The 16,301-nt window shown below is 40.7% G+C and overlaps 1 protein-coding gene across 1 annotated transcript in view; it reads left to right on the plus strand.

The window, feature by feature from the left end:
• ERCC4 (ERCC excision repair 4, endonuclease catalytic subunit) overlaps nucleotides 1–15,943 on the plus strand; it is a 32,288-nt gene extending 16,345 nt beyond the window's left edge. The window contains exons 9-11 of the mRNA XM_007986199.3: nucleotides 986–1,078; nucleotides 8,379–8,491; nucleotides 11,242–15,943. Of these exons, the coding sequence (XP_007984390.3) occupies nucleotides 986–1,078; nucleotides 8,379–8,491; nucleotides 11,242–11,975 (940 nt within the window). The 3' untranslated portion in view covers nucleotides 11,976–15,943. The remainder of the gene's footprint in view (nucleotides 1–985; nucleotides 1,079–8,378; nucleotides 8,492–11,241) is intronic.
• The last annotated feature ends 358 nt before the right edge of the window (nucleotides 15,944–16,301 follow it).

Raw genomic sequence — 16,301 nt, forward strand, 5'->3', positions numbered from 1 at the left:
AAGGCTCAAAAAGGAAAATAGCTTTGACTGAAGGTGAAGCAAAGGGACAGAGGAAGTGCTTAATTCAGCTCTCTTAGCAACAAACAAGATGGAAAAGCAGGACTTTTCTCTTTTCTTTTTTCCTTTTTTTTTTTTTTTTTGAGACAGAGTTTTGCCCAGATGCCCAGACTGGAGTGCAGTGTTGCAATCACGGCTCACTGCAGCCTCAACACCTCCCCTTTTCCCTGAGTCACCTGATCCTCCCACATCAGCCCTAGGTGGCTGGGACTAGAGGCATGTGCCACCATGCTCAACTCTTTTTTTTTTTTTTTTCTGTAGAGATGAGGTCTCACTATATTACCCAGGCTGATCTTCTGGGCTCAAGTGATCCTCCCACCTCAGCCTCCCAAAGTGCTGGGATTACAGGTGTGAGCCACCATGCCCAGCCTAAAAAGCAGGCCTTTTCTAAGAGAAAGTAGATCAAATTATTCTTTGAGATGCCTGATATAATCCATATGTCTTCTATACCCGTGTATTTATATAAAATGTGTGACCACTGTGTTCTGTTAAGACATGAATAAAAAAAAAAGTTCATAAGCTGGTTTTCATAACTTTCATAACATACTACCCAACTTTTTCAATGATTGTTTGGCAGAGGTGCAAAGGAAGAATTGGAGAAGCCTCTAAAATTTGTGTTTTTTAAATTTGTTTATAGTTACGAGGAAAGAACTATTCTATCCCTCTAGTTATATTTCAGTGTTTACCTAAACTCTTTTCTTCCTTTTGGCAAAAGAAAATTTTAAAAGCCCTGTGTGGTAACAAGACCTTTAACAGGTGGGGTTTAGGCAGCTTAATTTGAGCTAGTGTGTGATAAATGAAACCGTTGATTCTTAGTCAAATATTTATTATTTGAACACTCTAGGCTGCTGATTTCAAATGTTCTGCTGTCCTTTCAGGGATTAAAAATGCTGTTTTTCCAATCTAAAAGTTCTGTCTTAACATGCAGGGTTTACTTTCTTATATACGGAGGTTCAACTGAGGAACAACGCTATCTCACTGCTTTGCGGAAAGAAAAGGAAGCTTTTGAAAAACTCATAAGGTAATACATAGAAAATCAGTATGCAAGCCCCAAGTAGGGAAACCTTTCACGGTCTGGAGGCTTCTCTGGATGGGGGAGTATCAGATAGCCCTGCTCAGGAAGGATGGGGCAAGGAAGAAGTTGGAGAGGATCACATTGAGATAAACGTGTAGTCTGAATTGCCCTCCAGTGTAGACCTCGGCACATACTTCCTTTTTCTCTTCCCCCTCTCTTCCTTCATCTCCAGTTGCTTTTCAGTGGTTTGTTTAATAGAATATTAGAAATGTAGCAAAGACAACTGCTTTTCTGTTTATGAAGCAGTATGACAAAACACCAGAAATACAGCGAAAATACTGCTTTTCTAAGAAATATGTTGGTAAATCTCCCTCCTCCCTGCCTTATGCACAAGATTCTCCCCTCCTTTGAATGATTTTTTTTTTTTTCCTTGTAAAATTTCCATTGTCTGTGGGTGGGTGACTGCCTTACCATTTATTGGGAAATGCTTTTACAACACAGCCAGTTAGGATCGCCAATAGAATCACTCTGGGAAAGTATTTCTTAGGAAGTGTGTTGTTTGTCTGGACATACACATGTGTATGTTTTTACGAATGAGTATCTGGTACTATTCCAAATCCAAGTAGAAAATGCCTTTCCATTTTACAAAAGGAAAATGTTGAGATACTCACACACTGGATGGCTACTTCTTGCCCTGAAGGCATTCGAGAAATCTGATAACCACCCACCAGGGGTGTTGTCAAGGAGATTGCAGCCCGGTGTGGGAAGATGGGCCAGGTGATCTCTAAGGGCCTCAGAAGCCAGGGTAAGGGCTGGATGGGGCATCACGGAGCTGAGCCAGAGAAAGTTAGACCAGCAGAGACCATGGCCTGGACAGAGTGGGCTGGGCCAGACCAATCTTCCAAACCTCAGACATTGGCAATGGAGGGCAGAAATTATTTTTAGCAGTATTCAACCTGCCAGGACCCTAGGCCAGATTTCAAAATGGATAACCATTCTACAGTGGTGTCTGTGGGTTCTCAGTGTACATGCAAAATATACATATAACCCGGATAGCCCAGGAGAAGAATTCTTGGAAATCGGAGTATTTGCTGAATCAGTGGCATGGAGTCCCACGATGGGGGTCAACATGGTGCACGGGCAGTCCCCTCTTTTCCCTTCACATCCTCTCAAATGGTAGTATGCCTTGGCCATGGATTCATCCAGCTACTAGTCATACAAGTATTGCTCAGTCCTCTCAGCCTGTGAAAATATGTTTTCTACCAATGTGCTTTATGGTATTGTTTATGTCGTATATGTGGGTGTATATATTTTTCAAAAACACAGTTCAGAAATCATGTTATAACAGACCAAGCATTATACCAGCTGCCTCTTCTTGTTCCAGGCTCTTTGCTCTTCTTTGTCTTACTCTTTGTCTTCTAGACCTTCACGCCACAAGGCTCAAATAGTAAACAGATATTTATTAAGCATCTGGTATGTGCCAGGTCCTGTGCTAATATTAAAGTACTGAGGTTAAAAGTGGTGCAGAAAAAGCCTCTGCCCGCCTGGAACTTACCCTGTAGTGGAAAAGAGACATTCAATGATTATAAATATTGTAATAAGTAGAAGTATACAGAGCGCCACTGGCTGCAAAGGTAAAAGAAGAGGGTGTAATAGGAGAGTACACTGAAGACCTCACCCAGACCATAAGCTGATCAGGAGCCGCTTCCCTGAGGAAGGGATATTCAAGCTGATACTAGGCAGATGGGGTGGAAAGGGGGTTATGTTGAACAAAGGCGTGTATGAAGCCTCCGAGGTACAAGAGGCCCCGTGAAGGATTTAGGACTTCATGGGCAGTAAGACCGCACTGAAGCGTTCTAAGTAGGAAAGTGACTGAAGTATGTTTATAAAGGCTGTCTCTGGCATCAAACTGAGGAATGAGTGAGTGTGGAAACCAGTCAGAATGCTATTCAGTCTGATGAGAAGGTGGTAGCCAAGATTAGGTTAATGGAGGAAAGAAGACAGATTTGAGAGAGATTTGGGAGATAGAATCAAAGAATTGGTGATACTGGATGTGAGCCAGTACATCCTGACCATCCTTCACTCTTTTTAAAGCAGACTTTGCCCAAGTTTTTGCTCATTAAAATAATTGTCACCTAGATAGAAATGAGTGCATAGAGCTAAAATACTCAGATTGGGTTTTCAGTGTTCATGTCAGGGTTCCCCAAGATCATCCTCAGGCTCGATGATTCACTAGAAGAACTCAAATGAGTCAGAAAAGGTGTTATACTCGCAGTACAGTTTCTTCCAGCAAAAGGATACGGATTAAGACTGGATGCAGTGGCTCATGCGTGTAATCCCAGCACTTTTGGGAAGCCAAGGCAGGCAGATAGCTTGAAGTCAGGAGGCGTTCACGACCAGCCTGGCCAACATGGTGAAACCCTGTCTGTACTAAAAATGCAAAAATTAGACAGGAGTGGTGGCACATGCCTGTCATCCCAGCTACCTGGGAGGCTAAGGTGAGAGAATCACTCAAACCCCAGGAGGTGGAGGTTGCAGTGAACTTAGATCATGCAACTGCATTCCAGCCTGGGCAACAGAGTGAGACCCCTTCTCAAAAAAAAAAAAAAAAATACAGATTAAAATCAGCAAAGGGAAAAGGGACGTGGGGCAAAGTCCAGGAAAAACCCAGCCTAAGCTTCCAGGTATCCTCTCATAGTGGAGTCACATGGATGTGCTGAATCCTCCCAGCAACAGTGTGTGACCACACATGCAAAGCGTTGTCAACACGGAAACTCACCTGAGCCTCAAGGCCCCACATTTGTACTGAGCTGAGTCACATAGACACAGAGTACCTCCATGGCTGGCTACAGCTCCTCAGACTCCAGCCCCCAAAGCAACAACAGACACTTACCGTAAATTACATCGTCAGCATAAACTGTCTGATCCAACTGGCACATTGTGACCCAGGGCCTCAGGCATATAAGAGCCTTCTTATCAGGGAGAATACTATACCGGCTCAGAGCTCATCTCCCAGGAGCTGACCAAGAGCCAGTGTTGAGGAGAGAAGCCTTTCTTGGAAACATGCAGAGTTTGGACAGTCCAGGCCTGCCGAGTTAATCCTTTCCTGCACAATGTTACAGCCAAAGGGGCCTGACAGAATGGGAGGAAGACATCACCTGAGTAGGTGAGTTTCATGCTTCGCCTGTCTTCATGCAACTGCCTCTTCTCCAGTGCATCAGGGAATCTAATCTAGAAAAGAGCACTTTTAGTAGATAGTAGTAAGGTATCGGATCCCATGCCATTCCTGATTTATGCACCTGCTTCTACACATCAGAGGACTCAGTGACAAGCTGTGGATTAGCCTTATACATACTGGAAAACGTCACTCAGCAGAGCCTGGAACATGGACTGTCTCCCACATTTCAGTCCATACAATAATTTCTGCACCAGGTTTTAACATAATTTTATCTTTCATCTGGCATAATTTTTTAATGCTTTCCATGGTGATTATCTACTTGTCATAAAGAATACCTTCCCATTTGACCCAGCAGTCAATCAGATGGTTGCACTATTGAGAATCTAAAGATACTTACTTTCCCAAGAAACTTGGGAAATTTGAGAAGTGCTTCTTTTGCAAAGCAGAAGCAGATTTGAGGTGCATTGTTCAGAAAACATTTGCACTGTTGCTGTACTTAGAGAAAAATGTAATGTGAAGATAAGACAGTATGCTTTTACCAAGACCTCCTTGGGTGATATTGTAAGAACAAAAGCAATTGTGGCTCTTTAACCCAGAAAGGAACAAGTCAAGTGAACTGACAGTGAAAGGATTGTGTAGCTGGATTAAAGATCTGTAGATTACAGATAACAGGTAAAGAGGAAAAGATTACATTGCTAAATATCAATCATAATTTTATTTCTACCCAGGGAGCACTTAGGTCCCTGGGTAGAAAACTTAGTAATAACATCCTCAGTGTACATAGCTTTGAGGAGATCAGTGCTCTTCAAAGGAAGGGGTAGGATGATTTGAAATTTTACAGTTTGAAAATATCACAAAGTGGGCTAGCATGAGGGCTTAAGTAAATGCCCATTGGAAGAGACGACTTCTAGTTCAGTGCCACTTCCCTATGTTGGCATAGGATTATGCTGTACACGCTATTCAAATACCATTGAAGACTGGGCGCAGTGGCTCACACCTGTAATCCCAGCACCTTGGAAGGCCAAGGCGAGAGGATCACTTGAGCCCAGGAGCTCAAGACCAGCCTGGGCAACATGTGAGAACCCATCTCAATTTGTTTAAAAATTAAAATAAATAAATTTTGATAAAAATACCATGGAAGATACTAAAGCAAACATAGGAAAGCTTGGTGCTTTAAGCAGAAATAGAAATCTGAATTTTTTAATTATTGTTTTGTGTCTGGCACATAGGGGAACTTGGGTAATTATGCCACATGTTGAAAGGAAGAGACTGGCTGTTTATAGTTGTGATAAATTTCTGTTAAATTGGATTACTGGTTAGGAAGGCTTGTTTTCTTCATAGTCCAGGTTTCATCTCTGGAATATATTTTTTCTCAGATTCGACTTGTAGTTAAGTTGTAACATTTAGTGGTAAGCTAGCTGTTTTCTGTAGCTGTTAGTGGAAATAATTGTGGAATTATTTGAAAGCAAATCTTCAGTTTTTTAGTATAATCATGGATAATTAGACAAAGAGATTACCATGTTATAAGAAAAGTACATAATAATAACACCTAACATTTCTATAGTGCTTACTAGGTGCCAGACATTGTTCTGAGCACCTTGCATATATTATGTAATCCTCATAACAGTCTTTTGAGGTAGGTTTTTAAATTATTATCCTCATTTTACCGATAAAGAAATTGAAGTACAGAGCCATGAAATGACTTGCCTGAGGTCACGTGGCCAGTAAATGGTTTCACATCCACACACTTTGGAACCGGAATCTGGACTCTAACCTCCTAAGATTATACAGACTACAAATTAACCAGGAAATTGGGATGATCCCATGTGTGATACACAGCTTAGCCAGTGTAACAAGTAGAAACAGAGTGGGGGGCACAATGAACCTAATAATACCAAATGAATGTTAAGGAAAAATAGAAGAGCGATAATTCTTTTGAATGGTTTGCCCTTTGTCCTAACCAGAGTGCAATAGACAGAATGGAGTGGTAACGAGAGGCAGCCAGAGCCATTGCCATTGCAAAGGGCTTTTCAGCAGGTAGCGCTTGAGTCTGGTATTGAGAATAATGGGAAAACACAGGGAACTGGAACCACTGCCTGCCCCCTTGTGATCTAGTTATGAAATTTGTACTCATAATATATTTGCGTTTATAGGTTGTTTCAAATAGTATAAAATTTAAAATTACAATTTCTGTTCTTTAGTAGTATCTTTTAGTGATACCCTGCTCTAAAATATTTATCCAGAGTGGTTGAAGAATTGGACCCTCTGATTTCATTTCCTCTAATGGGTGTATTAGTCCATTTTCATACTGCTATGAAGAAATACCCCAGACTTGGTAGTTTATAAAGAAAAGAGGTTTAGTTGATTCATAAGTTTCACATGGCTGGGGAGGCCTTGGGAAACTTAAAATCACGGCAGAAGGGGAAGTAAACTTGTCCTTCTTCACATGGCAGCAGGAGAGAGAATGACTGCCAGCAGGAGAAATGCCAGACACTTATAAAACCATCAGATCCTAGCCACTAGACCACCAGATCGGCCGGGCGCGGTGGCTCAAGCCTGTAATCCCAGCACTTTGGGAGGCCGAGACGGGCGGATCACGAGGTCAGGAGTTCGAGACCATCCTGGCTAACACGGTGAAACCCCGTCTCTACTAAAAAATACAAAAAACTAGCCGGGCGAGGTGGCGGGCGCCTGTAGTCCCGGCTACTCGGGAGGCTGAGGCAGGAGAATGGCGTAAAAACCCGGGAGGCGGAGCTTGCAGTGAGCTGAGATCCGGTCACTGCACTCCAGCCTGGGCGATACAGCGAGACTCCGTCTCAAAAAAAAAACAAAAAAAAAACAAAAAAAAAAAACCATCAGATCTCGTGAGAACTCACTATCACGAGACTAGCATGGGGTAAACCACCCCCATGATTCAGTCACTTCCCACCAGGTCCCTTCCAGGACACATGGGGATTATCGAAACTATTAATTCAAGATGAGAGTTGGGTGGAGACCCAGCCAGACCATATCAATGGGAAAATCTTGATTGTTTTAACCCTTGTTGAAATTAACTAATATTGATGGTTCCTCTTCTATTCCCCTTACCTTAGTCTTTTTTATTGCAGTTCCTCAGTTCCAGTTTTTATTTTTTTTCTTCTCATATTTGCTTTGTTCCCTCGACTCAGTTGCGAACCCAAGGAGGAAAGAGACTCAGCTTATATATCTTTTCTGTCATACCTGGCAGAATTAAGTATAACATATTTTACCAGTTTTGAAAAACAAGGCTACCGCAAACCTGGCTTACTCTTTCTGTGATTATTAAGGATCTTGTCATGATGTGGTTCCAAATTGCGAATCTTAGTTATGATTGTACTGTCCTCTAGATCTACCGTATGAGATATGAGCCACCTTGAAGACAGGAATTCTTGCTTGATCACAATTGTATCCAAAGTACCTAGAGCACCACACAGGAACACTCCACAAATGTTTTTCAATAAATGCATGAGTGAGTAATGAATGCTGCTCCCAAGGCAGAACCTGAGCTGTTGATTTTTTGTTTTAATCTCTGACAGAAGTTTGATTTCTTGTATCTATTTCAAAGTCTTGATCTTGATTTTTCTTTAAAACTCAGGGTGTTCAATGGGGCCTCCCACCTGGAGTTTTTAAAAATCAAAATTGTATCATATATGTTTTTTAGTTTCTTAATGATTTTTAACCCCTATTTATGATTACCCTGAAAATGTTTGAATATAAATGATTTACATTTTAACATCAATAACACTTTAACCTTATAAACAGTCTCAGGAATCTCTTGGTGGCATTTTTTACATATGGCATTTTTTTTTTACATGCTTATGTTGTTTCTTAAATATTTGAATATAAAATCAAAATAAGCAACTGCTTTTTTTACTCTGGAAAATCAAGAAGTAGTACCCGACCAAGATACTTTTTACCTTAATTTTTTCTACTTCCTTTACCTATCACTTGTCTTCGCATATTTACTTCTAATATATTCCTTGTTGTTGTTTTTTTTTTCTCTTACTGCCATCATCATGTAGATACATTTTCAATACTACAATTTACAAACGATAAAATCTAGAATTTTGAAATTCATTTCAAAAATGTTGACAATGTTTTCTCCCGCAGGGAAAAAGCGAGCATGGTTGTCCCCGAAGAAAGAGAAGGCAGAGATGAAACAAACCTAGACCTAGTAAGAGGCACAGCGTCTACAGATGTTTCCACTGACACTCGGAAAGCCGGTGAGTCCTGCACTTTGTCAAGCACCTCCATTGCCTGAAAAGGGGGCCGTGAAGTTCCAGAGTTCCTCTGGCAAGGCTTGGTCTGTATCAACAAACTCTTAACAGCGGGGTTTAGGCCAAGGAGAGGATGTGTACTTCCCTACTCTAATCTCAGCTCTACCATTTACTCACCATGTGTCCTCCCCAGAGCGAAGGCGCTGTGTCATCTGCAAATCATGTGAGGTTGAGTTCTAGGCCCCCCAGCTTAGAATGGGTTATGTTCCAGCGTTGCCTTTATATTTGGTTGGTTGAGACTCAGAACGTACTTTTCAAATAAACTTTGGTAAATGGTGGTTAGGTTCTTATCGCAACCTAAAAAGCCAGTTTAACCCAGAGTAGTTGAAGGAAGTTTCTCCTTCCCTCCTCTGCCTCTCCCCTTAGCTGTACACATAGGTGAGCTACATACACCCCCCCTCTTCTGTATTCATGTCTTCTTGGTAGCTCCCCAGATCTCCGGTGTCTGGTACACATTGCTGTGCAGTGTCCGAACTGTGGCATGCCACCAAGACCTGCTGAATTCCAAGTGCACTGTGATCCAGAAGTCACCATTTTCCCATTCCCCAAATTCCTACTTTCCCATGCCAGCAGCTGATTTCAGCCAGGCTGCATGAGAAGAGCAATATGATTGAGTTGGTTTAAACTTTCGTGAGGCCAAATACAGTTAGAGCAGTGGGTGTCAGAATTTAGTAGACTTTAGAATAACCTCAGATGCTTGTTAAAACTGTAGATTCATAGCCCTCAATTCATAGAAATTCTGACTCAGTGGATGTGAAATGGAGCCAGCATCTCGGGAGCTTCTCATGGAAGTGGTTTTTGGACCATACTTTGGGAAACACTGCCTCAGAGCCTCTGTGTCTTGTTCAAAGAAGATTCTTTGAAAAATCAACCAGTTTGTTGACATTTCATGAAGAATGACAGAATGTAAAGCAGTATGAAGGAAGACAGATTGGAGTGTATGGCTACCACACAGAGAGCTGTTCGTAGAGGTCTGTCCTTAGAGGTCAGTTCTCATGCCTTCATGTTAGTTGCCTATGGCTGCTATAACGAATACCACAGACTTAGTGGCTCAAAACAGCATATGTTTTATTATGTTACAGTTGTGCAGGTTCAAAGTCCAAATGGGTTTTATGAGGCAAGATATTGGCATGGCTGCATTCCTCCTAGAGGCTCTAGGAGAGAATGCCTTTCCTGGCCTTTTCCAGCCTCTACAGGTCACTTGAATTCCTTAGCTTATAGCCCCTTCCTCCATCTTCAAAGCCAGTAGCATAGCATCCTGTCTTCTCTGATCATCCTGCCTCCATCTTTCACTTCCGAGAACCCTTCGGCCTACCTAGATAACCCAGGTAATCTCCCAATCTCAAAATACTTAACGGAGATACGTTCTGAGAACTGTGTCATTAGGTGATTTCGTCATTACATGAACATCACAGAACGTGCTTACACAAAGTTAGACGGTCTACCCTGCTACACAGCTAGGCTATGTGGTATGGTCTGTGGCTCCTGGGCCACAAACCTGCATAGCATGTTACTGTACTGAATACTCTAGGCAAGTGTAACACAATGGTATTTGTGTATCTAAACACATCTAAACATAGAAAGGTATGATAAGAATACAGTATTGTGATCTTATGGGATGACTGTCTTACAGGCACTTTGTCATTGACCAAAACATTGTGTACGGCACATGACCATATTGATAGGTTGCAGGGATTTGGATGTGGACATCTTTACAGGGTACCATTATTCTGTCTGCAGCAGCCCTTGATACTTAAAAATCTAATCCTTAAATAAGCAGCATTAACATCACCTGGGATTTTGTTATAAATGCAGATTCTTAGACCCTTTAGATCCCAGACCTACTAAATACAGAATCTGCTTTTTTTTTTTGAGACGGAGTTTCACTCTTGTTGCCCAGGCTGGAGTGCACTGGCGCAGTCTCGGCTCACTGCAACCTCCGCCTCCTGGGATCAAGCGATTCTCCTGCCTCAGCCTCACAAGCAGCTGGGATTACAGGTGCCCGCCACCATGCCCAGATGATTTTTTGTATTTTTAGTAGAGACGGGGTTTCACCGTGTTGGCCAGGCTGGTCTCGGACTCCTTTCCTCAAGTGATCCACCTGCCTCAGCCTCCAAAGTGCTGGGATTACAGGTGTGAGCCACCCCGCCCGGCCCGAATCTGCTTTTTGATGTTAGAATGTGAGAAACTGTGGTCTAAGATGTTCGTGTTTTTCCCAGCTCCTTTCCTTTCTCCATCTCTGGACTCTTTGATGTAAACACAGTAGTTCCTAAATCACTAGATTTACTCAGTGAGCCTTTTGAAGCATCTACTGTGTCTGCTATTTTAAGCATCTGCCCTCAGGCTTTGTACTAGGAATTGGGCATACATTGACTAACAAAATGTGGTCAGTGCAATAATAACGGGCTATGAGGAAACTACGCAGGGGAGACCTTCAGTGTGGATTTACAAATCATCGCAAGTAAGGAACTACTGATAGAGTCTAACTTTCCTATTAGCTCAGTTTCGTTCAAGGGAAATTGCTTCTACTTTATAAACAAATCTGTTTGAAAATATAGAAATTATAAGGAATATTACCGTATAGAATTATGTAACCATCCATCAGCATTAACAACAGAAACATCGATTTTTAGATTTTGTTATATTCCTTCTTTGAGAGTTCTTCCCCAGTGACATTCCTTTCTTTTTCTCTACAGGTGGCCAGGAACAGAATGGTACACAGCAAAGCGTAGTGGTGGATATGCGTGAATTTCGAAGTGAGCTCCCATCTCTGATCCATCGTCGGGGCATTGACATTGAACCCATGACTTTAGAGGTTGGAGATTACATCCTCACTCCAGAAATGTGTGTGGAGCGCAAGAGTATCAGTGATTTAATCGGCTCTTTAAATAACGGCCGCCTCTACAGCCAGTGCGTCTCCATGTCCCGCTACTACAAGCGTCCTGTGCTTCTGATTGAGTTTGACCCCAGCAAGCCTTTCTCTCTCACTGCCCGCGGTGCCTTGTTCCAGGAGATCTCCAGCAATGACATTAGTTCCAAACTCACTCTTCTTACACTCCACTTCCCCAGACTACGGATTCTCTGGTGCCCCTCTCCTCATGCAACAGCGGAGTTGTTTGAGGAGCTGAAACAAAATAAGCCACAGCCTGATGCGGCGACAGCACTGGCCATTACAGCAGATTCCGAAACCCTTCCCGAGTCAGAAAAGTACAATGCTGGTCCCCAAGACTTCTTGTTAAAAATGCCAGGGGTGAATGCCAAAAACTGCCGCTCCTTGATGCACCACGTTAAGAACATCGCAGAATTAGCAACGCTGTCACAAGACAAGCTCACGAGTATTCTGGGGAATGCCGCAAATGCCAAGCAGCTTTATGATTTCATTCACACCTCTTACACAGAAGTCGTATCGAAAGGAAAAGGGAAAAAGTGAACAGTGGTGGCTGTTTTCTTATCCCACGCCTGTGCTTTTCAGCTGCTCCTTGCCAGACATCATAGGTCGTTATTAATTATTAGGTTGGTATTTCATTCTTTTCCAATGCTCTCAATGGTTGTGCGGTGGACCAGAAGCCAGGATTCCTCTCTGAACTCTGCAGTTAGGCATCACTTTAACTTGCCTGTGCCTGCTCTTGTCCCTCCCTGCACCATCCATGCCAGGCTTAGCATGTTCCGTTTTGCAAGATCAGGTAAAGTTCCTGCAAGTGTTTACAGAAGGTAGAAATTTTACCTTATCCTGACAGATCTCATTTAGAAAGGAACATGCTAAGCCTGGCATGGATGGTGCAGGGAGGGACAAGAGCAGGCACAAGAAAGCTACCATTTTTAACAGTCCCTGTTGTCTAGTGCAACATAAATAACAGTCTTAATTGCACTTAATACCAGTGCCCCGTGGCTCTCCAAATCTGTTCTTTGCTGTTGTGTCTACTGGACGTTTGAACTGATGTTTGTGTAGGAATCGTGTTCTGACCGTTTGTCTATGAAGGAGCCTTCTGGAACACTGAGAAGGAACATCTCTCTGCCATTCCTGACCAGTTCTCTCTACCATTTTCTTCAGCTCCATACTACTTCTGCCTGTCTGCTCTAAGGAAATTTCATGGAGCCTTTAAGACAGTCTAAGTCAAGACAGTCTCCTCTAAAACTGGCTGACTAGTCTTCTAATGACCTGAACATATGTAGCATATACTATAACTTCATTGTTCAAAATTAGTATTTTTAAAACAAAATGAATTACCTGTTTGCAAAAGTTAATGGTGAAGGAGCTCTTAGAATTCTCAATTTTTGCACATATTCAGTCTCCTAATATCCGAGATCTCTAAGTCCAAATGGCTAGTTACAGAGTTTTTTCAGACTTCGTCGTTTCCCAGCTCTTATATCCTAAGACACCAGCATCGTATCTTCTAGAAATATGACCTAATTGACAGTGAGCCGAGATCGTGCCACTGCACCCCTGCCTGGGCAACAGAGCGAGACTTCGTCTCTATTAAAAAAAAAAAAAAAGAAAGAAAGAAAAAGAAACACAACCTAAGCTCAGCTTCCTGTGATTGGTATTTCTCACAATCCTGTGCCAGCGTGGCTCCTTTCTTCTCTGTGTGAGGACTCAAATGCAGCCAATGAGTGGCCCGCTAAGCTTTTAAGATTTGGTTTTTCTGTATTGAGATAAAAAGGATTGTAGGTAAATGAAAGATCAATGTATGGAATATATAAAAATTCAAAAGAAATACATTTAAAAATCCATAAACAAAAAAATCTCATTCTAAACTTCCTGATTAAGTTGACTTTTTACATAAGTGTACAAATAGGATATTCACAGCATCTTTGTACAGTTTTTAAACTTTTATATTTAAACTTACCTATTGCTCACATGTTGAGTAATGAGTAGGAAATTTTCTACCTCAGGAGCTGATATAGACATCAGTTCTGCTAGCCATATCACACATTTTAATGTTTCATCAACAGCTATTTTTTTGTTTTTTACAGTATTTGAACTAATAGTGGATCATGTAACACAAAACTGTCTTCGACTTTAACAAAATTATCATTATTATTTTATTATTATTTTTTTGAGACAGAGTCTCCCTCTGCTGCCCAGGCTGGAGTGCAATGGCACGATCTCAGCTCATTGCAACCTCCGCCTCCCAGGTTCAAGCAGTTCTCCCTCCCAAGTAGCTGGAAATATAGGCGTGCACCACCACGCCCGGCTAATTTTTGTGTTTTTAGTAGAGACGGGGGTTTTGCCATGTTGTCCAGGCTGGTCTCAAACTACTGACCTCAGGTGATCCACCCACCTCAGCCTCCCAGAGTGCTGGGATAACAGGCATGAGCCACTGCACCCAGCCAACAAAATTATTTTTAACTGTCCTTTCTGAACTGAACCTCTCACATTGGCATCTTGATTTATTGGTACTTAACAGTATATATGGATTTTGAACTCTACACAAGGATACTACCAGAATGAATTGAGGGGTATCAAGAACCAGATTGGTTATAGTAGAACCCTGTAATATGATGTGGAGAGTAAGGAGAAGGACAAGAAATAAAAATTAGTTTAAGATGGAATAAAGATTTGGGCTGCTAATTTTTTCCCAGGATTCACAATATACCCGCTAGAATGGAAAACAAAAATTTGAATGATTACAACATTATTGTTAACATTCAATTTTGTATTTATTTTATTGAGTATAGTTCAGAGTGTATTAAAATAGACCTACCACTTCAAATGATAATGATTATTATAATGTCTCTTCACCCTGTTCTAGCAGTTCTTCTTGCAGTATGTGGTTTCTGTTTTTTTCTTGTATAATTCCACTTGCCTTTTATTGTTGTTTCGTTATATAAAAGGAACATCTTCACATTGCATATTCTATGAAAGGGGTTTCATTCCAAGTTGAGTTTTCAAAAATAAGGTCTTAAAGCTACCATTTTCAACAGTCCTTGTTATCTAGTGCAACATAAATAACAGTCTTAATTGCACTTAATGCCAGTGCCCCATGGCTCTCCTAATCTGTTCATTGCTCTTGTATCTGCTGGATGCTTGAAGACAGGTGCACTATCTCGTATGTATTTGAATTATGAACATTAATTTCTAATGAATTCTAAAATGGTCATTGTAAGTGAAGGCCTCTCGCTGCCACTTCCTCTTCCAACTACATAAATATATTTCAATGTATTTCCAGTTTTGGAAAATTTTCAATACATCCATCAAGTGTTTACTTAGATTTTTGTACAAATATTTTTACAATCTAAGAATCTTTGGTAAAGGAACTAGAGATGCATGCAGTTGCAAAATTAATGTATTTATTTTCCAGCAGAATTTTATTAACTTCACTTTTTTTCTCTCAAGATAGTAAATACCCAGTGTACTTATGAACTCATGTTTAGCTCTTTTAAAACCTTTTCTAAAAGCTAAATCAGCATTATTCTATTTTACAAGTTTTTTGTATAAAAATGTGAACATATGAGATATTGTGAGAAATCATTTTGTTTCATTTAAATCATAGTGCCTCTTTTGATACTTTCTTAAAATTATGCAAGAAGAAAACATTTTTAGTAGTGGTCATAAATATTATCCTTTTGGCAGTAAGTTATTATTTCTTCAGCCTGAAGCTCAGTAGACAATATGTCTATGTATGTTTGAGTACATCCTGGATACAGTTTCCCAGCTCATGAGGAACTGAAAATAGTCTCATTCATCAACCCACTAGGATGTGAAGGGTTAAGTCTAGAGTTGGTCGCATTGAAATCCCACAATATAGAATTAATAAATGGCCTTCAGCAGGAAAACCTACACTGAAGCAAATCCGAAAAAGTGGGTCATGGGAGACAGGCATTACCGGTCTTTCCTTTTGTTTTGCAAGCATAATTTGATTTTCCTTTGGCTCAGAAAACTTCTTTGGGGAAATTCTCTTTTGTGTTCAGTTTAACCTGGAAATGTCCTCTTAAAAACCAACATTTAGGAAAGTTCTTTTTTCAAGATGGAGTATATTAAAATTAACCCAGGTTTTGACATGAATTACCACTTTTCTTTATTATTTTGTTTTCTATTTTGGTTTATAGCTATTTCTGGCTCAGTTCTGAACTTCAGCACTTAATCATCCTTATCAACCACGTTTTTGGTGGCCTAAACCACTGTGCTGTTGTTTTTTAATTTAAAGATGCATAAGCCAAAATTTGGATGGGAGTGAGACATAACTGATTTATATGAATTTTAACGGGGTTATATGTGTGTGTGTTTAATAAAATATATATTCAGTATTTTCCTCAGCATTTTATGGGCAAAGTAAAAATAACAATGTATAGTGAAAGGGCATCTATTACCAGCACTGATAATTTAAAATCCTGAAAATGTTTCATGTTTTTCGTTTTTGTTATGAATAAACGATTAAAGGAGAAATGCTCTTTGAACCACTGCTTTTGCTGTTTAATTCATTTGGTAACCTACTTTCTAAAACTTGAAAATACTGGTTACTTTTCCTTTCTGCTTTTCATTCCGTATCATGTCTCCTTAAGGAGGAAAACAAGACAAAACAAAAAAAATATTCTTCGGAAAATACTCATCTATCAGTTTGTGATGCGTGTGCGGTGAGCACAATGCCTGGGATATCTTAGCTCAACAAGGGTGAATTCCTGGCCACTCCTGCCTCGTACATTTTTGTTCCTTTAATGTCAGAGTTGGAAGAAATGAATTATCCTTTCAACACCTCTGGAATTTATTGTAATCTTTCAAACAAGTTTAATTATTGGTTATTGATTGACTCAATGA

Source organism: Chlorocebus sabaeus, chromosome 5 (assembly GCF_047675955.1).
Source record: "Chlorocebus sabaeus isolate Y175 chromosome 5, mChlSab1.0.hap1, whole genome shotgun sequence".
NCBI lineage: Eukaryota > Metazoa > Chordata > Mammalia > Primates > Cercopithecidae > Chlorocebus > Chlorocebus sabaeus.